The following is a 21,919-nucleotide window of genomic DNA, read 5'->3' as shown; positions in this document are numbered from 1 at the left end:
CCGCCCACTCGCCGCCAGCCTCAGCCTCGGCCAATCACCAGGCGAGCCTGGACTGAATGACAGAGAAGCGGCGCGGGCAATGGGAAGGAAAGGCGGGGCGGACACCAGTTTCCCGCGGTCTGAGGTGGCGCCGGCGGAGAAATGCTCTTAAAGGGCCAGCGTACGCGCGTCCTTTTGTTCCGGAGCCGCAGGGCGGGGCAGGCCCAACTTTCGCTGTCTCCTTGCCTACTCTCCAGAACCGCCATGATCTCCCAGTTCTTCATTCTTTCCTCCAAAGGGGACCCGCTCATCTACAAGGATTGTATCCTTGACCTGCGGGGCGGGAAGGGGACCCTGGGTGGGAGTGGTGCCCCAGGGCCAGCCTGTATCGCCGGCTCCTTAGCTGTCCTTCCACCGGGTCAGTCCGCGGGGACAGTGGCGGTCGGGATGTGGCTGAGCTCTTCTACCGGAAGCTGACGGGACTGCCCGGAGATGAGTCCCCGGTTGTCATGGTAACCAGTGGCGGGGAGTGGGGGATGCGCCTGGCGGGCGTGAGGTAGGTGGGGAGGGCGCCTCCTTCCACCCAGGGCTGTCTCCCTGAGAGCTTCTGCCTGGGGGTACGTCATGCCAGACAATGTGAACGCCAAGTTTATTAAGAGCTCTCCATGCACCAGGCACAGGCTCCTCTCGCGTCCCAATTTCCCGCAACTCCAGGGTAGGTACTAACACCTCCCCTGACTTGTTTCCCAAGGGCCCCAAGGCACACTGATAGTAAGTCTCTTGGGCCCTTAATCACAGCTCTCTTCCTAATGCTTCTTCCCCGCCTCTGCCTCAGCACCACGATGACCGTCATTTTATTCACATCAGACACAGCGGCCTCTATTTGGTGGCAACGACTTTAGAAAACATTTCTCCCTTCAGCCTCCTAGAGCTGCTCTCCCGGTGAGGAAGGCAGGGCTGGGCACCTGGGCGCGGGGATGTGACAGGACGGGGATATGCACACTCAGGCCTATTTTCTCAGGTTGGCCACTCTCCTGGGCGATTACTGTGGCTCCTTGGGCGAAGGGACCATATCCCGCAATGTGGCTCTTGTCTACGAGCTCCTGGATGAAGTGCTGGTGAGAACCAAGCATCTCCCTCACTGCACCCCAGTCCCTGCAAATATGTACTGAGTGGGAGCCTAAGTCCATTCATTTTCACCCCTTCCCTCCACTGACCACCCACAGGTTGTCCTTCCTCTGCCCACAGGACTATGGCTATGTGCAAACCACATCCACAGAGATGCTAAGGAATTTCATCCAGACAGAGGCTGTGGTCAGCAAGCCCTTCAGCCTCTTTGACCTCAGCAGTGTTGGCTTGGTCAGTCGAGGGAAAGAGGACGATGAGGGGTGGTGGGTAGTGTCAAACCTGAAGGTTCCTTGCTTTGGGTGCTTTACAGTTTGGGGCTGAGACACAGCAGAGCAAAGTGGCCCCCAGCAGTGCAGCCAGCCGCCCTGTCCTGTCCAGCCGCTCTGACCAGGTGAGATGCATTCAGAGACCCTGATTTTTTTTCCGGAATGCCAGAGAGCAAGATCCTGGTGTTCCGGGACATGGACAATCCCTTCCCTACCCTGTGTCCCCACCCCAGGGTCCTAGCTTCCACTGGCCTGTCCTTTCTGCCTGTGCCAGGCCGCTTAGCCTCCAAATCCCCTGTCTTCTTCAGAGCCAAAAGAATGAAGTGTTTTTGGACGTGGTCGAGAGGCTGTCTGTGCTGATAGCATCTAACGTGAGTTTGGGCCCCCAGCTCTGGGACCGAGGACAGATGCTCTTGGGAAACGTATGGGGTTGGGGAGGGGTGTCACCTTCGGGTATCTCTCTGCCGTTCATAGGGCTCGCTGCTGAAGGTAGATGTGCAGGGAGAGATTCGGCTCAAGAGCTTTCTTCCCAGTGGCTCTGGTGAGAAATCTGCAGGCTTGGCCCAGGATGGGGTTTGGGACGGGCTCCTTGGTGGGTGTGTGAATGTTGGTATTTGGTGGTCTTTTTTTTTTTTTCTTTTTTCTTTATTTTATTTTTCTTAGTTTACTGTCAAGTTGGTTTCCATATAACACCCAGTGCTCATGCCCGTCACCCCCTTTATCCTCTCCCCCACCCCCATCAGCCCTCAGTTTGTTTTCGGCATTCAAGAATCTCTCATGGTTTGCCTCCTTCCTCTCCCCCACTATTTTTCCCCTTCTCCCCCATGGTCCTCCGTCAAGTTCCTCCTAATCCTCCTATACGTGCAAACATATGGTATCTGTCCTTCTCTGCCTGACTTATTTCACTCAGCATAACACCCTCAAGTTCCAACCACATTGCTATAAATATGGTGGCCTTTTCTGATATTCTTTTCTATGACAGAGATGCGCATCGGCCTGACAGAAGAGTTTTGTGTGGGGAAGTCAGAACTGAGAGGTGAGAAGAAAATGGGTTCTTCTCTCCTAAGTACAGGTCACCACCAAAAGTTCTGTGGATCAGAGATGGGTTCTCCCCCAGCTACCACCTTGCTGCTCTTCTCACCCACGATGTGGTAACCCACTTTCCTTCCCTCCAGGTTACGGCCCAGGAATCCGGGTGGACGAGGTCTCATTTCACAGCTCGGTGCTTCTGGAGGAGTTTGAGTCTCATCGAATTCTCCGCTTGCAGCCCCCTCAGGGCGAGGTCAGGATCGGGCTGGCCTAGCACGTCCGCTGTGGGAAAGGGAGGCAAGTTCAGGTGTGAGGAGACCAAACTGACCTCCATTCCTGTCTGGTTTCAGCTGACTGTGATGCGGTACCAACTCTCAGACGACCTCCCCTCCCCACTCCCCTTCCGGCTCTTTCCCTCTGTGCAGTGGGACCGAGGCTCAGGCAGGTGAGACCATTTTTCTCTTCTAGAACTTTTCTGGAATCCAAGCCAATGCATATATGTTCCCAAAGCACATTGTGAAGGGGGAGTGGTAATAGGGCACAAGTCAGAAAAGGACACCCTCCCCCCACATGGACTCAGCCCTTAGTTGAGTTGGGCTGGATTTCATCCCTTCTCTCTCCTGCCTGGGGCACAATGGACCTATGCAGCAGCCCCGCATGGAGGCCCCGGGTGGGGATGGTGAGAGGCCAGTGAGTAAGAGAACCATCTTTTCACCCAGGCTCCAGGTTTACCTGAAGTTACGGTGCGACCTACCCCCAAAGAGGTACGAGTCAGGGGTTTCCCAGGCCTGGTTCAGGGTTGTGGGGCAGGACACAGGGCCAAAATACCTGTTGTTTTCCCCTTCGGATGTGTCCACTGGCTTCGGAATCCTGCCAGTTAGTTGCAGGAAGGCTGGGCAGGGGAACGGGGGTAGCACTTGCACTGATCCTTACTCATGGCGTTAACGAAGAGGGAGGACAAGTCACTGCCTTCCCGGAGCTTACCCTGTTCCTCTCTTCTTGGCAGCCAGGCTCTCAACGTCAGGCTGCACCTTCCCCTGCCGCGAGGGGTGATCAGGTTAGCGTTGGGGCCACAGGGCCTGGGAGGTTTTGCCAGCTTCCCTGGGCGACAGGGTGGCGGTGGGGAGGGTGGGACCCGCCTGCCCCAGGAAGGCAGGCTGACCGCAGTGCCTCTTGTCTCCAAACTCCAGCCTGTCTCAGGAGCTGAGCGGCCCCGAACAGAAGGCAGAGCTCGGGGACGGAGCCCTCCACTGGGACCTGCCTCGGGTGCAAGGCGGCTCCCAGCTGTCAGGCCTTTTCCAGGTATGAGCTGCCAAGTCCCTGAGACCCTCTCTTCCAGCTGCACGTGTAGCCCCAGCCACCCCCCTCATGCACCGGACCTGGCCCCCCTACCCTCCCTCCTCTGCCCTCAGCACCCTTCCCCGGCCTCTGTCCCTTACAGATGGATGTTCCAGGCCTCCCTGGGCCTCCTGGCCAAGGACCCTCCACCGCAACCCCTCCACTGGGGCTGGGCCCCGCCAGCCTCTCTTTTGAACTTCCCCGGCACACGTGCTCCGGCCTCCAGGTTCGCTTCCTCAGGCTCTCGTTCAGACCCTGTGGCAACACCAACCCCCACAAGTGGGTGCGACACCTGAGTCACAGTGATGCCTATGTCATTCGGATCTGAGGCTCCCCAGCAAAATTTATGGAGCCAGAGAAGAACGATACTGTCTTTTCCACCCTTCCAGCCCGTGGTCATGGACCTGGCTTAAGAGTCCTGAGAGTCCAGGGGAGTAATCCTGGTTGACACGATTGACCTTCCCGTGGTCCCTGACACAGGAAGGACTGAGGTGGATCAGAATTTATAAATCAAACTTTTATTCTGAGGAACAGGCTATACAATATCTAAAAAAAAGTAACATGGAGAAAGCAAACTATTACTTCCTTCCACCCAGTGTGTGAGTGTGTGTGTGTGTGTGTGTGTGAGTGAGAGAGAGAGACAAGAGAGAATCAGGGAGGGAAGGTTGGCAGTTGTGTGACAGCATTAAGGCGCAGGCTGAGGGGAGCCAGACCCAGGGGGCTGGGAGCCATTAGCTTTTGGAGTCCCTGGAGCTGGAGGGGGGCTATCTCCAGCTTCCTGTTTTCCCCCACAGAGGGCACTGCCCCCAAGCGGGGAAGGGGCTGAGGATGGGGCAGGAGCTGGAGAAGGATGGGAGGTGGGGCCTCCTTTGCCCTCCCCTGTAGGGGGAAGAGAGACCACGATGTACTTCTGGACACTGCCGGGACCAGAGGGAGCAGTGCTGGGGGGTGCGGTGGTGGCGGTGGAGACCAGCTTCACGATGGGCTGCACGCTGGGGACCGTGGTGGTGACGGGAGAGGTAGTGGTGGAACCTGAGCCAGGGGCTGAGGTGCTGAGGGACAGGACCTGGGGGGAGAAAGGAAATGGGCTGCCTGGGGGAGAAGTCACCTGCTCCAGCAGAAGAGTTGATGATTTGTTCCTGTACTCAGGATGAGCAGCTATGCCTCACGGGCCTCAGTGAAGCGCTCCTCTCTGCTCCTGTCTTTAGGTCCAGAGGGGACCGGGCTCTCCTCTGGGGCCCCCATGGTACTTGGGAGGTAACCCTGGTCATGCTCCCTACCCTCTGTGGTCCCACCTGGCTCCCAGTACCTGTTGGGTGGATGAGGCGCTGGAGGATGAGGACATTACAATAAACTTGGTTGGAGGAGGGGAAGGCTGAGGCGGGGCAGCAGCTCGCGCAGACACCAAGGTCTGCACAGGCAGTGCGATGGAGCCAGGGACTTTCAGCAAGCCAGGTGTCCGAGGGCCAGGCTGAGGGGCCTGGGAGAGGGTCAGCGTGGGCCGGGGCTGCATGAAGAGGAGGCAAGAAGGAAATGTGAAAGTCCATGAAACGGAGGAGCACCTACTGCTGCTCCGCAGCACGTCTCACTGGTGTTGGGGAATCATCCACTAAGGGGGCTCAGACTCCCCCAAGAGTCTCACTCAGAGGGTGTGGTGTTTTACAAAAGCAGGCTCACATCTGTGAGTCCCCACCCTGAAGGGAACCATGGCCCTGTCCCCACTGCCTGCCCCCTTCCCACATGTTTCTTCACCAGACACCTCTTCCCCCCCGAGTCCCTGACCTGAGTGATGGTCAGGGTGGTCCTGTTGACCTGCTGAGCCTGCAGAGCAGCCTGGGCCCGGGCCTTGACAACATGGGAGCAGAGGAGGGGCCCGAGGGACCCAAATTCTGCCCGATAGGCATCTTGATTGTCAGGTGGCAGGCGCAGCTTTGCCAGAACAGGGGCACAGTGTTTCTGCAGAGAGAAAGCAAAGAAAAGCCAGGTAGGTGGAGGGCTGGGACTCTCAGGAAGGGACAAGGAAAGGGTGAGAAAGGAAACTGCCTGTTATTTCAGTCTGTTGTGTTGCAGGCCAGCTGCTGGGCTGGCAGTATGTGTGAGGAACACCGGTTTTTCTTCAGAAGGAACCCCAGGCAGCACCAGGGTAGATGAGGAACTTGCTGAAACACTTGTGATTTCTAAGGGGTGGTTGGTCCACAAGGGATGCCCTGCATGGAATGCAGCACAGTGATGGGGAAGCCTCGGGGGCGGCCCAGTCTAGGCGGGTTCACAGGGTATCAGTTATGGTCTCTTACTTCTCACTTAACCTCTCGCCTTTGTCTCTCCATCTGCACAACAGTATTGGAACATATGAGGCAAAGATGCAATGAGTGAATAAAAAGACAACCGCTGTTTACTGAACGTTGGGCCTGTGTGTTGGGGGAGGGGTGGTGGGAAGGAGTCGGGGGAGGGCAGTGATGGGGGCTCTAGTCACCAGGAGGAGGCTCTGCACATGGTCAGCTCCAATGCGGTCAATGTTGCTCAGCACCGGGCCATCCAGGACACCGCGGATCCGCTCCCCTTCCTGCTGCAGTCGTGGCAGAATCAGAGTCTTAATCACCTGTTGGAAAGGAAGGGGACGGGCCAGAGCCCTCGGGTCACCACAGATCTCATAGGTGGGGCCCCTGCCCACTAGGACCCATGACGCCTCCTTTCTGGCAGTGTTCCCCGCGCCAGGGTCTCACATCGTGTCCGAGCTCCGCAAGGCCGGCGATGGAGCCATAACGCGTGGTCCATGGAGTCTTCTCGTCCACCCAGCTCTGTAAGGGGAAGGGAGATACACCGGGGAAAAGGGCCTGAGAGGCTGATTGTTAAGGAACAAACACACTTCTGTTGTGGATCATTTCAACACTAACAGATGTGGCTCAGGTTCCAGTCCCTGTCCATGTCCCCCATCTTTCCACTGTCACTTCCTCTAGCCACACTGATCTACCTCTGGTGTGGGTGAAGCTCTTTGTCCTGGATGCCACCCTGGGGTGGAGATGCAAGACCATCTGCACTCCTCCTCCTCACTCACCTTGGTAAAGGTCTTGGTGATCCGGGACTGGATGTTGTTAGTGGTAGTGCTGAAATGCTTGCAGATCTGGGCCACGAGACGGGCAGCAAAGTCCCGGAGGGCCCAGTGATTGTCCACATCTGGCCGTAAGCACAGCTGTCTGCTCACAATACATGTCATCACAGCTGGAATCAACTCATGGACCTAAGGGAGAAGTGGCGAGTTGGCCAATTCTGATGAATGGCTTCCTGTCAGTGGCAACAGGGTGCCCAACCCTGGGCCGAAAGGTGGGTAGGCAGGGCTGCTCACGTATTTTTCTAGATACAGTGTGGGGTTGTCCATCAGCGCCTTCACCATGCGCATCAGGTAGATGAGCAGGGCCAGGTTGTTCTGCACCACATTCACACGGACCTGTGGGAGGGGGAAGAGAGGGGGTAGTGAGACCCTCCGATGAGCTCCCCGGCTGCCTCCTCACCGCCCAGAACCTCATCCTGGGTCCTGGCCTTCTGCCTCCTCTCACCCCCTCTGAGATGAAGGTGCTGAATCGTGGCAGCATCTGATAGAGTCCTGGGTCCGTTGCAATGCTCTGCAGCGCCTCCTGTGGGTGGGCGGGAGGGAGCAAGTGAGGGGTGGGGGCAAGGGTGGAGACCAGGAGGGACTCCTGGAACTTCAAAGAGAAGGAATGCCCTGGTCCCTGGGCAGGGAGGAGCAGGTCTGCAGGCCTCACCGCTCTCTTGGCCTCACAGGAGCCCACACAGGCTTCGGTGATCTCCTTGTAGTACAGCTGCTGCTCCACGGACAGCTCGTGGATACTTCGGGGCTTCAGTCGCAAAGGGGCCCCCTCTAGCAGGGGTGGCGCCTTCTTCTCTTTCCCTGTGTGAATAGCCAAGACAGGTTTGAAAACAAAGGCTCCAGAAAAGGCCTAGGACCAGGCTCCTCTCAGGATTCCTGATCCTTTTTTTTTTTTTTAATTTTTAAAAATTTATTTCTGAGAGAGAGAGAGACCGCATGAGTGGGGGAGGGTCAGGGAGAGAGAGAGAGACACAGAATCTGAAACAGGCTCTAGGCTCTGAGCTAGCTGTTAGCACAGAGCCCATGCAGGGCTCGAACCCACGAACCGTGAGATCACGACCTGAGCCAAAGCTGGACGCTTAACCAACTGAGCTACCCAGGCACCCCCATGGTTTCTTGATCCTTTCCAGGGCTCTCTGGCCACAGGTGTCACCCTCTGTCCTGCCCTCAGCCACCTCACAAATTGCCATCTGGCAGGAGCCCCAAGGGGCCTGGCCTAGCAGTACTGACCTTTGCCGTCAGCTGGAGCAGCCCCTTGACCTTTGCCTTTCAAAGGTCCATCTTCCTCCTGGCCTGGCTTTGCTGACTTCAGGGGTTCTGTGGCCTCAGCCTTCTGCTGCTCTTTGGGAGCTGGTGGGAAAGCCGTCACGGCAGGAGTGACAAGAGTGGCAGGGGATGTAAAGGAAGGAGAAGGGACATGAGATAGAGAGGGGCGGGTCCTGGGCACAGAGGAGGTTACCTGGGGGTGGGTTCTCAGGTATAGCTGGCTGGCAGCCTTCGATGCTCAGCCAATGAGCTGTGAGGAAAGAAGGTGTCAAGTTGTACAGCTGGACACGGACACTAGGAGTCACTCCACACTAGAATGTGCTTTCTGTCCTGTCCCCACTTCCTGCAACTCCCTAGCGATCTCACACTGAGGGCTTCTTCACTTGTGAGTCTCCTCAACCCCTTTCCCTCCTCCCTGACACCCTGCTCTCCCTGCCCCCAACCTTTGAGGCAGACGTCCAGGGGCACCCGGGGCAGAGGCGTATTGATGATGTCGCTCAGGTCAACCTCCTTCTCCTCATAGAAGTAAAGCTCCCGGCCCCCACCAGAGGCGAAACGAAAAGGAATGAACTCCTGGGCATGGAAGCCATAGAGTGGCTGGATCAGGAGAGAGACAGAGACACTGAGATGAGAAGGGAGCCCGAAGCGCCATGGCTGAAGGCAAATGCAGCGTCTGGGAGGATGAGTCTCACCACCTTACTCCCCACCAATCCCGCCAACCTCAGTCCCACGTGTCCCAATCACCTCGACATTCTTGAGCTTCAGTGCGTAGTCTATGTCACTAGTGGTGAGCTTCTGCCGCTTCCCCATGTGCATGAACTTCAAGGCATCCTGGGGGTAGAGAACAAACATCAGCTCAGGAGCTGGAGGAAGAAGGGGGTCTGTAAAGCATCCTTAATACAATGTACGGCCAGGCGGAGCAGTCGGGGTACCTGTGCGATCTCCTTGATGCGGTAGCTGACCTCATCCGTCAGCAGCTGGCAGGTCTCCTCCTGGATCTGGGCGATGCCCATGGACTCAGCCACCACCTTCATCGACTCCGAGGGCAGCACAGTATTGCTGAGCTTTAGCTTCTTCTCCTCAGCCATTCTGGAGCCTCTTTCTCCCTCCCCCAAAGAGTGATACCCTGGGGTGGAGAGATGGAGATCCTGGCAGGGGGATGGGTGGGCAGAAAAGATAAAAAAAGAAACGTGAGACCCAAAGAAGAGGGCTATTCGTTCAGGAAAGGCTACAACCAAAGACTGCTGAGATGTGAGGGAAGGAACTTGGGGGTGGGGAACAGAAGGAACTTCTGTCCATCTCTATGTGAATCAGCATTGGCTGTAAAAGAAGCAGATAGCGATCTGATCCAGTTCAACAAAATGTACTGAGCTCCAATTCTGTGCCAGGTGCTGTTCAAGTGAGATAGACAAGAATGGATATGTCCTCAATTTATTTTTTTTATTTTTTTAAAAAATATTTTTATTTCTTTCTAGGAGAGAGAGAGAGAGAGACAGCGTGAGCAGGGGAGGGTCAGAGAGAGAGGGAGTCACAGACTGAAGCAGGCTCCAGGCTCTGAGCTGGCAGTCAGCACAGAGCCCGACGCGGGGCTCCAACCCACGAACCGCGAGATCATGACCTAAGCGAAAGTCGGACGCTTAACCGACTAAGCCACCCAGGCGCCCCAATATGTCCTCAATTTAAACCCTGGCCCTAGATTACTTAGCTAGGTTATTTGGGCAAGTTACTTACATCCTCCCAGCTTTGGGTTTCTTCCCAATGTGGGGCTCAAACTCATGGCCCTGAGATCAAGACCTGAGCTGAGGGGTGCCTGGGTGGCTCAGTCAGTTGAGTATCCAACTCTTGATATCCACTCAGATCATGATCTTACAGTTTGTGGATTGGGTGTGAAGCCTGCTTAAAATTCCTCTCTCCCTCTGCCCCTTCCACCTCTAGGTCTCCTCTTTCTCTCTCTCAAAATAAATAGATAAACTTAAAAAAAAAAAAAAAAAGGAAGACCTGAGCTGAGATGGAGTCAGACACTTGGGGCATCTGGGTGGCTCGGCTCGTTAAGCATCTGACTCTTGATTTTAGCTCGGGTCATGACCTCATGACTTGTGGATTCAAGCCCTATGTAGGGCTCCATTCGGACAGTGTGGAGCCTGCTTGGAATTCTCTCTCTCTCCTTTCAAAATAAACTTAAAAAAAAAAAAAAAGGTCAGATGCTTAACCATCTGAGCCACCCAGGTGCTCCAATGGTCCCACATTCCCCTCATGCTGCCTGACAATCATACCACCCCTCAGTGCACTCAGTCCCCCTCTGTCCTACATGGCATGACCTCTCCTCTCTTTACTCCATTAGAAGAGACCTTCACAGACTCCCACCACATCAACCTAACAGCACTGGTACCCACAACTTCTGCCTTCCCGCCTGTTACCATAGAGAAGCCGTTCATGCCCCTCGCCAACTCCAACACTGCTCCCATCTTCCTGCATCATGTTTTCAACCTACCTGGCCGGTGGTTCCCGTCAGCCTACAAAATGAATGCACTTATTTCTCCTTTCTCAAGAAAACAAGGCAGTGGTCTATCTCCATACAACAGACTAGGTTGTAGCCTTAAAAAGGAAGGTGATTCTGACATGTGCTAGGACATGGGTGAACCTTGATGACACAAGGGAGCCAGAAAAGGGCAGTGTTATGATTCCACTTTTATGAGGTTCTTAGTGGAGTCAAATTCATAGACTCAGCAGAATGGGGTTGCTGGGGCTAGGGGAGGAAGAATGGGGAGTTAGTATTAACAGAGCTTCAGTTTTACAACATGAAGAGCTCTGGAGATGGATGGTGTGACGCTTGTAGAACACTGTGAATGTATTTAATCCTGCTAAACTGTACACTTGAAATTGTTTCAGATGGTGAGCTTTATCTTATGTGTATTTCACCACAATTAAGAATTTTAAATGTTACTTTCAGGGCACCTGGGTGGCAGTAAAGTGTCTGACTTTGGCTCAGGTCATGATCTCATGGTTCTCAAGTTCGAGCCTGCATTGGGCTCTGTGCTGACAACTCAGAGCCTAGAACTTGCTTTGGATTCTGTGTCTCCTCTCTCTGCCTTCTCCTGCTCATGCTCTCATTCTCTCTCTCAAAAATAAAATCATTAAAAAAATGTTACTTTCTTCATTCCACTTTCTCTCGAAGAGCCCTGTTTTTTGGCAACCAAACACCCTGAAAGAATTATCTGAACTGTTTCTACTTCCTCTCCTCACACCTACTCCAATCAGGCTTTTGACCCCACCAGGTCCCTGAAACTGCTCAAGTCGCCGATGACTCCACATCGTGGAACCCAAGGTCTACTCTCCGTCATCATTATACTTGACCTGCTGGCAGCATCTAGTATAGCTGGACCACTCCCTCCTGAAGATACTACTCCACGGCACACTACCTTCTCCTGGCTTCTTCCTACCACACTGGCCACCCCCTCTCAGTTTCCTTGACAAGTTCTTCCTCTTCTCATCTGCCTAATACTGGAGTGTCCTGGGCCGTCTTTAGTCTTCTTCTGTAACTACACTTAATTCCTTTGGTAATGTCAACTACCCTCAATTTTCAGTATTGCTTATAGGCTGATGATGGCCTAATTTATATCCCCAGTCCAGGGCATTCTTCCTAACACCAGCATTGTATATCAAACTGCCGACTTAAAATCTCTTCTACAACTGAACTCCTGATCTCTCCCTCCCCACCAGCTCTGGCCTTGTTTCCTTTATCTTCGTGGCAATGCCATCTATCCAGGTACTCACTCTTTATGTGAGCCCTCAAATCAAATCAGTTAGGTGATCCAACTGGACTCCTCCACTCCCACGGCATGCCCAAGTCACCACCATGTCTCGCCTGGCTAATTCCAATAGTCTCCTGATGAAGTTTCCTGCTTCTACCCTTGCTCCCCACATCTCTTCCCAACATAGCAGCCAGACTGATTCTGTCAAAATATAAATCAAATTGGGTCACTTCTTTGCTCAAAGCCTTGGAATGGCTCCCCATTTGTCCTACAGTAAAATCCAAAATCCTAATTATAGTCGATAAGGCCCTTCATAATTTGCTCTCACCCTAATCACATCTCTGATCTCAGTTTTCCTTCCTTCTTCTATCTTGATCCAGCCTCATTCTCCTCCTGTTGTTCAAACCTCACAGGCAAGCTCTTGCTTTATGGCCTTTGCTCTCTTCCTTCTGCCTCGATGCTCTTCCCCAAATGTTAGCTTGGCTGCCTATTCCCATCACCCTATTTAATACCACACTCCAACCCCACTCTGCTCTTTTTCCCCCCATGGTATTTAACATCTGGTAATATATACTGTATCATTTATAATTATTTGTCACCAGCACACCTTCCCTTTCCGGACCCCACCATGTGTTGTGTTCACTGATGTATTCCAAGACTCCAGACTGGTGCCCGAGCCACTGTCCTCAGTAAATATTTGCTGAATAAATCAGTAAATTGTAAGGCTTAGAGATATAGTGTACAAGACACCACTATTCTCTCGATGAACAACATATAGGTCTAAGCTCGGAAACTGCTTTGTAGCCAAAAGCAGAATGGCTCGCTTCAAGTTAGTAAGACTAAGGTCAAAAGTGTTTAGGACTGACTGTAAGGTGGGTGTTGATGGGGGTGTGCTGGAGGGGTGAGCACAGTGGGGGGGAGGGGCGAAAGAGAATTTGGTCTCCGCCTCCACGGGTTTAAGTCGTATGTTCACGGAACACATTTATTCAACACATATTCCGTGCCTGGCGCCGGGTATACAAGACGCTGTCGTGTACCAGGTCACTGGTGAACTCTTAATAATCTTTTAATACCCTCCGTACCCTCTGCCAGTAAACAGCTCCCGAAATACGCTACGGCCTCAGGAGCCCCTCAGGTCAGTGGAGTTGGCAGGAAAGCTTCACAGAAGATGGTTAACATGAGCTAGACCTGGGTAGTGGCCTCCCCAGCAAGGAAGCAAGTCGAAGGTCCCCAGGCAATGGGAACAGCGCCAAAGAAGGCACTGAGAGCCCACCTCATCCCCCCAACATCCTCCAATGCAAACACACACGTACGGAGTCCCCTCGCGCACGGACACACAACCCACCGTCCTCCTCCCGGTTCCCAAATGGGCCTTCAAAGGGCCTCGTCCCGGGTAGCACTCAGACCCGTCCCCGCCAGCCGAACGCCCCACGCATTAAAAGTCTCTCACCGCCGCCAAAGCGCCTCTCACCCGGCGCTCGGCGCCATGTTCGCCCCGCCCCCTCCCGGGAACAGGTCCTGGCAGAGACGGAAAGCAAGTCACTGCCTCTTCCCCGAGCCGGAATGAGTCTCCTAGGCTCACGGCCTGAAGTGTTATAAAAAACGGGTTTCTCTATCTGCGTGTAAAGAGCACACCGTCCGGCTGCAACTAACTTCAGTTTATTCCTCCACTACCCGGCAACCAGGACTCCAGGAGGCGCCACAAAACCGAGGCGGGACAGCTGGGAACGCACTGAGTCTCCACCTCCTTTCGGGCCGGGACTGCGCGTGCGCCTCGGACGCCAGGCTGGCTAGAAGTTCCCGCCGACCCGTCCTCGAAATTTAAAGGGCCCGCTGCTTTTACGAAGTTGGTTTGAAGGCAAGGGGTTGTTGGTTGTGGACGGCACTTTGTCATGGGACCTGTGCGGTTAGGAATGTTGCTTTTCATTTTGGCTGCGTACGGCGTTTGGGTTGGAACGTCGAAGGAGGAGGACGATGACACAGAACGCTTGCCCAGCAAATGCGAAGGTATCTAAAGGGAGTAGTCCCTATTCGGATCCCTCTGCCCATCTCCTTAGTCTGGACCGGACCAAATGGACCGTGATGGGTGGGTCACTCGATCTCTGTGATGACCTCAGGGAGATTCTGGTGGAGCTTGGCTGAATTTGAAGGGGGTCAAGGGAGGGAACGTAGAGCGCTACCCTAGAGGTATGGGACTACAATTCCCATAGGACATCCAGGAGAAGCCCGCTTTTACTTACTAGAGTAGCCCCAGTGATTTGTGGGAATTGTAGTTCAGAGACTGTGTCCAGGATCTCCCACTTTACTGAGCATCTAAAGTGTGTGTTTACTCCTTGCCACTAAACCTAAGTCTGGGGAGCCTGCGGGAGCTGGGAGCGAGGCTCATACCTTTTGGACATCCTCTGCTCCACCCTTACAGAGACGCTCTCAAATTACAGGCCCCACGCTCTCCTGGGGCGGGTTTGGAGATAAGTAAATAAGCCCTTGAAGCTCATAAAAGAGAGAGGAGGCCACAGAAGTGGAGGTTCCCCACACATGGGAGGCTTTGCAGAGGATGTGTACTTACGGATTTTACTGTGAGCAGCATCTTATATGGCTGCACTACAGCGGTGGGGTCCGGGTACAGCTGAGAAGGGACACTTCAGACCTGGATCATTGAGTGCCCTGGTTTCCTAGTTTGTTGCCTTCCTGACTTTAATTTCCTCCTTGGATTCTTTTCCCCTTCACCTCCCTTCACACTGAATTTCAGTGTCAGTATTCTGCATGACCTGGACCTAACCTCTCCTTCATTTGTGTCCTCTGCTCTTCTCCCCACACCTGTCACTTTTCTACACACAGACCTGGTCATGTCAGTCCTTGCTGTAACACCTCTGCAGGCCTCCTCCTGTGGTCAACATACGGCCATCTTTGGCACAGTCTCTTTATCTTATGGCCCTGACCTTTCTTACATTTTGGTACCTCAACTCCTTCAAAGTGCCCATGCTTCAGCCACCCTGAACTCACCTGTCACTGAGCCTGTCTCATCCTCTCTGCCTTAGCACTGTTTGTCCTTTTGCCTGGAATAACCCTCTCCCTTCTGCATTTGGTTCTTCAAGGCCCAGTCCAGATAATTCCTTTGGAAGCCTTCTTCCTTTTCTGTCACCTCCCACTATATTGTTAAGTCTGTGGAGGGAAGGAGAGTATCTGTGTCTCCAAAGTCCTGGCGTAGTGCTTGGAACATTTTAGGCACTTTTGTTACCTGCCCTGTGTTTAGTTTGCTTGTCACTTCTGTATAGGCCACTCCCTTTCTTGGGACCCACCTCATGCTAGGCCAGGTGCTACTTGCTGTAAGACAGTGGTGAAACATATACAACCCTCATCCTTAAGGAAATTATAAGCTGGTAGGAAGTCAGTAAATGACCATTCAATGAATTCTGCATTTCCTAATGAGATTACATTTCTTGCTAACCTCTAGTGTAGGGACCATCACATTGCACTGTCATTATTTTTTTATTTGTCCCCAGCTGCATCAGCAATGTCTTGTGGATAGGAGTCATGGGTCTTATTGCTCTCTATATTGCTGTTGTGGGTATAGGAACTCAATAAATAACTGCAGATTAAAAGCAAACACTTATGCAGTGCTCACTATATGCCAGGCGTTATCCTAGGGGTTTTTGTAGATCGATTTATTTACATCACAACTCCCCTACGTAGGAGGGAGTTATATTATTATCTCCACTTTAGAGATGAAGAAGCCAAGGCACAGCAGAATTGTCACAGAGCTATTAAGTGGCTGAGTCAGGATTCTAACCCAGCCAGTCTGGCTCCACAGTCTACACGTGTAACCATCATGCTCTGCTGCTTTTGCTCATCTACTGAATGAGTTGCTGGTATATTTGTCTTTCACATCTTTTGGACATGTAGTGTGTAAGCTGCTGAGCCTGGAGCTACAGGAAAAGCTGAGTCGCACTGGCCGATCTCGAGAGGTGCTGGAGCTGGGGCAGGTGCTGGACACAGGCAAGAGGAAGAGACATGTCCCTTACAGTGTTTCGTGAGTTCTTTTTGGTGCTCCTCTCCTTCCAACCCCTGAGGGAGCCCTGGGAGCTCCTACAGCACCCAAGGAGTCTTTGTTTCCCCTCTTCCCATAGAGAGACAAGGCTGGAAGAGGCCTTGGAGAATTTGTGTGAGCGGATCCTGGATTACAGTGTTCATGCTGAGCGCAAGGGCTCACTGAGATACGCCAAGGTCAGACTCTTCCCTAGGGCAGCATCCCACTTTTATCCCACTTTTCAGAAACAACAATGGGTATCCCCTGGGACCATCTCCCTCCAGCTCTGGAGAGTGTGACCTCTCTATAGTTAAACTCCCTCATCTCACCCTCATGGAGCTCCACTCTTGAGTCTCTAGTAGTTGACAATGCTGATATGGCAGAGAGGGGAAGAAAGAAGTGGGACAGTGGGTTGGGCTGATCCCAGATTCCCATCTCTCAGGGTCAGAGTCAGACCATGGCAACACTGAAAGGCCTGGTGCAGAAGGGGGTGAAAGTGGATCTGGGGATCCCTCTGGAGCTGTGGGACGAGCCCAGCGTGGAAGTCACATTCCTCAAGAAGCAGGTAGGATGGGATAATGCACTGCCCAAGGCAATAAGAAGGGAACCTGAGGGGAGATCTAGATCCTAAGGAGGTCCACCTCTGAGCAGGGAGAAGGGGGTAGAGTAAGGACTCTGTCATTGATTAAAGTGGGCCCAGGAGCATATCAAGGAGTAATAATAGAGGCTAATAATATCTACCAACACTTACTGAGCACCTACTATGTGTCAGATTCAGGCCCCCATACTTTCCAGCTGCTGCCTCACAGCAACCTTATGTGGTAGGTATTTATTACCATTTCCCATTTTATAGGTAAGGAGCTGAGACATAGAGTTTAATAGCCTATTTGGCAGAATAGGTGCTAGTAAATGTCTGGTGAATGAAAGAGGATCACACAGCGAGTAAGCAGAGTTTAGTCTCCTGACTGCCTGCCTCTCCAAGGTGGGGTGGGCAGAAAGGGAGTGAAGAGCAGAAAGGAGGATTTCCAAAGCCCAGCAGAGCAGAGCTCCTTCTGACCCTTCCATTTGATCAGTGTGAGACGATGCTGGAGGAATTTGAAGATGTCGTGGGAGACTGGTACTTCCACCATCAGGAGCAGCCCCTACAGCATTTTCTCTGTGAAGGTCACGTGCTCCCCACTTCTGAAACTGGTAAGTGTATGGGGCTGGCCCCTTTCCTGCCAGGCCACAACCTCCCCTACCCCCAGGACTAATATCCACATTGTTTTCTATCACCCAAACTAGCATGTCTACAGGAAACTTGGACAGGAAATGAAAAGACCACAGATGGGCAAGAGAAGACAGAAGAGGAGGAGGAAGATCAGGAGGTGGAGGAAGAAGAGGAAGAGCAGGAAGGGATGACTGACACACCAGGGCATCCCAAGCATGACCCAGAGGATCTTTGACCCTTGCCTTTGTTTGAGACCCCAGGAGGGGCAGGGGTCTTGGAGAAGAACTGTCTGAAGTCTGAGCAATCCCTGCCCCACATAAGGGTTTGTGAATATGTGCTAGTGATCCCACCCCAGAGCTTGTAGTTATTCTCTCCTATCTGGTCTCAGGCAGGATCCTGGTGGTACAGCATGGCATGGCTATGGGGACAAAGGTGGGAGCAGTAGGGGAAGGCCTGCCCCAACAGATGAGCCCTTTGCCTGCCATCTAGCCCTTAACTGTCAGGTGTGTGTGGTGACAGTACTGAAGGCTTTCCCCTTTAAATATCTCTACTACTCCCCACCCCACCCAGAGGTCAGTGAAGGCACTGGAACTGTGGGCCTTAGGAAAGTCACTTTGCCCCTCAGGGATCTGTTTTTAGACCCTTACAAGGAAGAAGCCAGCGAGGACATCGTCTGCGACCTACACACACACACAATGCCTGCATCTAGGAGGCTACGGGCCAACAAACTTAACGCGAGGGAGACGCTCTATCAGAATGGGGCGATGTTGATAAGTTAGGTGGGGCAGATATTCGGTCTAGCTTCACCGAGGGCCCACAATGGAATATCACAGGTGCCAAATTTTCTACATCACTAGTAAATTTTTTAAAATAGCAGCCGGGCCTGTAGTTTCAAACAACTGACCTGCATACAACATAGCTGGCCGATATAGCAGCGCCCAGAGAATAAGGCCGTTGGTCGCCGTCTGTTAGAAGCTAGTAGTGCTTTGTAATTTGCAGTCCAGTCCAGTAATTTGCAAGGAGCCCCTCTAGGCGCCAGCGTGAGAAAAAGCAGCGTGTGGCAGTGCGTCTCGGCCACCGTACTGTGGGCTTACGGGAGCCCGGAGGGGACAAAATTCCTCTCTCTTTTCCGAGGGCCCGTGTTCCCACGGAATGGGACAATAATTAAAAGAAGCGATGAAACTATGTCCAAATCCGGGAGCGGCTCCGGTTAGAATAAGGGGAATAAAGAGGATATTCTTAGAGGGTTGATGGGTGGGGACCTACCGCATAGGAGCGCGGCGACGGTCGAAGACACTGAGGGACTGCTGGGCGAGCTCACGCTAAGGGAAAATTGGACGATACCATCTACGGGCCGGGGTTAGGGCGATACCACCTTAAGGGTGTGAGGGGGTGGCAAAGAACCAAGAACTGGAAGGTGCCACTCGGCGGAGGCAGGGCGCGTGTGGGAACCTGAACGGACTAGACAGTATCCCACACCCCGCTTTCCTTCCCCAGTCGTCCATCTCTTGCCATGAGCGGTCTGGTGCGGACCGAGCCGCTGCTCGGGGAGCCGCCTCTGCTGGTGCGCGGCGACCCCTACTCGGTGGTGGTCCTGCTGCAGGGCTACGCGGAGCCCGAGGGGGTGGGCGACGCGGTGCGAGCAGACGGCTCCGTAACGTTGGTGCTACCCCACGCCTGGGGCTCGGTCTCCGGGCACCAAGAGTCCCCGCCCGAGGGCGGCGGGGCGAACACCGCCCTAGAGGAAGCAGCTCGCGGCCCCATCCTCGTGGACACCGGGGGCCCTTGGGCCCGGGAGACACTCCTGGCGGCCCTGGCGCGGCAGGGCGTGGCCCCCGGCGACGTGACTCTGGTGGTGGGCACCCACGGACACTCGGACCACATCGGGAACCTGGGGCTGTTTCCCGGGGCGGCTCTGCTGGTCTCGCACGACTTCTGCCTCCCCGGGGGCCGCTACCTCACCCACGGGCTAGGTGAGGAGCGGCCCCTGAGGCTGGGGCCGGGGCTCGAGGTGTGGGCCACGCCGGGCCATGGGGGCCAGAGGGACGTGAGCGTGGTGGTGGCGGGTACGGCCCTGGGCACCGTGGTGGTGGCCGGTGACGTGTTTGAACGCAGTGGAGACGAAGACTCCTGGCAAGCGCTGAGCGAAGACCCGGTGGCCCAGGAGCGGAGCCGAAAGAGGGTCCTAGGCACAGCGGACGTGGTTGTGCCTGGTCACGGAGCCCCCTTTAGGGTGGTCAGGGAAGCCCCTCAGCCAACGAACTGACGTCTAGACCAGAAGACCCAGTCAGCTGAGTCGGAGGAATCGGGGTGATCACTTACAGCTCTTGCAAGAAGCCGGTTTTCCAGCACGGACAGTCACTGATATCACTTTCTGCAACGAAACTAGGACCAAGGACTGGCTCCGCTGTGTGCCACTTCTTTGGGCCTCCGTAAAATGGGAGAATGTTCTTGGGAGAGTCGTCCAAAATAAAAATAGAAAACTGCATGGAAAATCATACAGTCCTAACATAAATGTGAATCATTAATAGTGATAATCATAAAATTTGGTACTTAGCAGCACCAGCAGCAGGGGGACACTTGGGCCAATTGCTTATTTCTCATAAGATAGAGGTTTGCTGTGAAGGCGCAGGGCTTAGAAATAACACCTTAGTCATCTGACTTTCATCCATCTGTTCAAGGAATATTTAACATCTGCAATGTTGCAAGCACTGCCCTAGGTCATGGGGATGCAACAGTGAGCAAGCTACACAAACTCCCTGTCCCTTATGGAGATTACATTCTAGAGAGAAAAACAATTAAACAACAATAACAGTAAACCAAATAATTACAGATTGTGCTTAGTGATATGAAAGAAAAGGAGGGCAAAAGGGGATAGAGTACCAAGATGGGAACATGGACTCTCATTTAAGGTGGTTAGGAAGAGCCTCTGAGGAGATGATGTTTGAACAGGGAACTGAATGAGAAGAAAGCCAACCATATGAGGATCTGGCAGTTGTGCATACCAGGCAGAGGAACAGCAGGTATAAACGTCCTGAGGCAGGACAGCTTGACCTGCTTGAGCAGCAAGACTTTGGGGTTAGACTGTAGAGTGCCAGGGAAGAATGGCAATAAATGAGGACAGAGTTAGGCCGGGCCATCATGGACCACGGTTAAGGGTTTGGATTTGTACTGAAAGAGAAGCCTTGGCTATTGAGCAGGCTAGTGACTTGGTCTCATTTATGTTTTAAAGTAACTGCTCTTGGGGTGCCTGGGTGGCTCAGTCAGTTAAGCATCCGACTTCAGCTCAGGTCATGATCTCACGGTTCATGGGGTCAATCCCTGTGTCAGGCTCTGTGCTGATAGCTCAGAGCCTGGAGCCTGCTTTGAATTCTATGTCTCCTCTCTCTCTCTGCCCCTCCCCAGCTCACGCTCTGTCTCTCTGTCAAAAATAAATAAACACTAAAAAAAAATTTTTTTTTTAAAAGTAACTATTCTTGTTCTGATAGTTCTAAAGTACTACTCTGAATGAAGTGGTCAGAGTAGGGCAAGAATAGAATTAGCTGGACTGGTTAGGAAACTACTGCAGACTTCCAGGCAAGAGAAGTCAGTGGTACCTGCTCTTCTCCCAGAAATGCTGTTCTGGCTGTGGCCCTCTTCACAACTGTGCCCCAGGCCCTCCATCCATACAGTCCCCTGGGTCGATGCTGTGGGGGCAGGGCCAGACTGGGAGTTATTTTCCAGGCATGCACAAAGGCCAGTGGAGGTCACCAAAGGTGAAAAAAAAGAGGAAGCTGCTATACATAGATTTGTAGTTGGGGTTGGCCAGTTTGATGACCACAAGAGTGCACGGTTCCCAGACCAGCAGTGCAGCCACAGCTGCCCAGATCCCTGCCAGTCATCAGATAAAGATAAATGAAGCAAAGATGGTGCTGTGGGCACCCAGCCTCAGAACTACCATGGTGTGGGGGCCCTTGGCCAGATTCCCCAGCTTCTGGGACACAGAGTACGAGGAAGGCACTGGTATGCAGAGGGAGTGTAGGGGCCAGCTGTGGGCCTACCAATGCAGCACTGTGCCTCCGTGGCCATCAGCGGCCCCATCTGATATGTGGAGTGTAGATCCAATAGCTTCAGGGCTGTAAGGGGGATGAAAAGGAGGGGATGGGAGTTATTGAGAACTATGCACTTTCAACTTGTACAAATACAATTCCCGTCCCGACTTACTTTCCAGAACATGGTACTCTTGCCTATGACTCTGGTCTGGTCATCTAGAGCCAACACACCTCTTTGGCCACACTGACTGTCTCCAGGATGAACAGGTCACCTAAGCTAGTCCAGGCTTGGTCATCTTAGGGGTTTTGCTGGAGCTAGTGGAAAAGTCTAGTTCTTTCCTGCAAGACTGACATGGGAGATGTATGAAAGTGTTGAATCACTATATTTACATACATCACTATAGGTACACCTGAAACTAAATGCTACACTATATGTTCACTAACTGGAATTTAAATAAAAACTAAAAAAATGAAAAGCAAAACACACTGACCTGAGACGATAGGTCATTTGCCACCCTGTGGGAAGAGCCCATGGCGCTGGGGCCAAGTGGAGGCTGAGAATGAAGCTGAACTGTAGGGGGCAGAAATGAGCAGTTAGAAGAAAGACCCTGGGAGAAATCTGAGTGCTGAATTCTAGCCAGATCCACGGCGGAACCCTTCAGTCACTGGGGCTAATCAACCCCTTTGCTGCCCGAACGGCTTTGACTGTGTTTTCAGAAAAGAGGAGTCCTGGGTGGATACAAACATTGGTGGAAATGACCCATTAGAGAGGCCTCGGGAAGAGGGG

General features: G+C 53.2%; 5 protein-coding genes across 8 annotated transcripts in view; 3 read left to right on the top strand and 2 right to left on the bottom strand.

Annotated features, from left to right (window-relative positions):
• The first annotated feature begins 103 nt into the window (after positions 1–103).
• AP4M1 (adaptor related protein complex 4 subunit mu 1) lies at positions 104–6,140 on the top strand. Of its 2 annotated transcripts, XM_077758648.1 has the most exons (15): positions 104–301; positions 403–491; positions 815–921; positions 1,001–1,097; positions 1,228–1,338; positions 1,418–1,498; positions 1,682–1,744; positions 1,848–1,914; positions 2,356–2,409; positions 2,549–2,655; positions 2,753–2,847; positions 3,122–3,166; positions 3,409–3,459; positions 3,593–3,704; positions 3,844–6,140. In XM_077758648.1, the coding sequence occupies exons 1-15, from the start codon at positions 142–144 to the stop codon at positions 4,066–4,068; spliced, it is 1,464 nt and encodes a 487-aa protein (XP_077614774.1). In that variant the 5' UTR covers positions 104–141; the 3' UTR covers positions 4,069–6,140. The 2 variants fall into 2 exon arrangements, with proteins under 2 accessions (XP_077614774.1, XP_077614775.1); XM_077758649.1 differs by lacking the exons at positions 104–301; positions 403–491 and adding an exon at positions 637–694.
• On the bottom strand, positions 4,237–13,418 carry TAF6 (TATA-box binding protein associated factor 6). 2 transcript variants are annotated; one of them, XM_077758647.1, is made up of 15 exons: positions 13,315–13,418; positions 9,045–9,260; positions 8,857–8,943; positions 8,556–8,709; positions 8,306–8,362; positions 8,077–8,196; positions 7,502–7,647; positions 7,295–7,372; positions 7,084–7,185; positions 6,796–6,978; positions 6,464–6,538; positions 6,214–6,339; positions 5,523–5,696; positions 5,050–5,247; positions 4,237–4,806 (listed from the first exon to the last, which is right to left on the bottom strand). In XM_077758647.1, the coding sequence occupies exons 2-15, from the start codon at positions 9,198–9,200 to the stop codon at positions 4,426–4,428; spliced, it is 2,037 nt and encodes a 678-aa protein (XP_077614773.1). In that variant the 5' UTR covers positions 9,201–9,260; positions 13,315–13,418; the 3' UTR covers positions 4,237–4,425. The 2 variants fall into 2 exon arrangements, with proteins under 2 accessions (XP_077614773.1, XP_077614772.1); XM_077758646.1 differs by lacking the exon at positions 13,315–13,418 and adding an exon at positions 13,210–13,305.
• Positions 13,419–13,609: 191 nt separating this feature from the next.
• On the top strand, positions 13,610–17,450 carry CNPY4 (canopy FGF signaling regulator 4). Its single transcript, XM_077758656.1, has 6 exons — positions 13,610–13,871; positions 15,768–15,894; positions 15,992–16,088; positions 16,334–16,456; positions 16,965–17,082; positions 17,176–17,450. Exons 1-6 carry the CDS (start codon positions 13,757–13,759, stop codon positions 17,334–17,336), a joined length of 741 nt encoding a protein of 246 aa, XP_077614782.1. The 5' UTR covers positions 13,610–13,756; the 3' UTR covers positions 17,337–17,450.
• Positions 17,451–17,552: 102 nt separating this feature from the next.
• On the top strand, positions 17,553–19,599 carry MBLAC1 (metallo-beta-lactamase domain containing 1). The gene has a single exon (XM_077758655.1). It carries the CDS (start codon positions 18,615–18,617, stop codon positions 19,365–19,367), a length of 753 nt encoding a protein of 250 aa, XP_077614781.1. The 5' UTR covers positions 17,553–18,614; the 3' UTR covers positions 19,368–19,599.
• A 160-nt stretch (positions 19,600–19,759) lies between these two features.
• LOC144227115 (paired immunoglobulin-like type 2 receptor beta) overlaps positions 19,760–21,919 on the bottom strand; it is a 17,347-nt gene continuing 15,187 nt past the window's right edge. Inside the window, exons 4-5 of one of the 2 annotated variants that reach the window (XM_077758651.1) lie at positions 21,624–21,703; positions 19,760–21,216 (exon numbers count right to left, since the gene is read on the bottom strand). In XM_077758651.1, coding sequence (XP_077614777.1) covers positions 21,211–21,216; positions 21,624–21,703 — 86 coding nt within the window. In that variant the 3' untranslated portion in view covers positions 19,760–21,210. Of the gene's footprint in view, positions 21,217–21,345; positions 21,480–21,623; positions 21,704–21,919 lie in introns of those variants that run through there. The other variant, XM_077758650.1, reaches the window with a different exon arrangement.

This window comes from Crocuta crocuta, unplaced genomic scaffold (assembly GCF_008692635.1).
Source record: "Crocuta crocuta isolate KB4526 unplaced genomic scaffold, BGI_CrCroc_1.0 scaffold273, whole genome shotgun sequence".
NCBI classification, from domain to species: Eukaryota; Metazoa; Chordata; class Mammalia; order Carnivora; family Hyaenidae; genus Crocuta; species Crocuta crocuta.
This window is presented reverse-complemented; position numbering and strand designations above follow the sequence as displayed.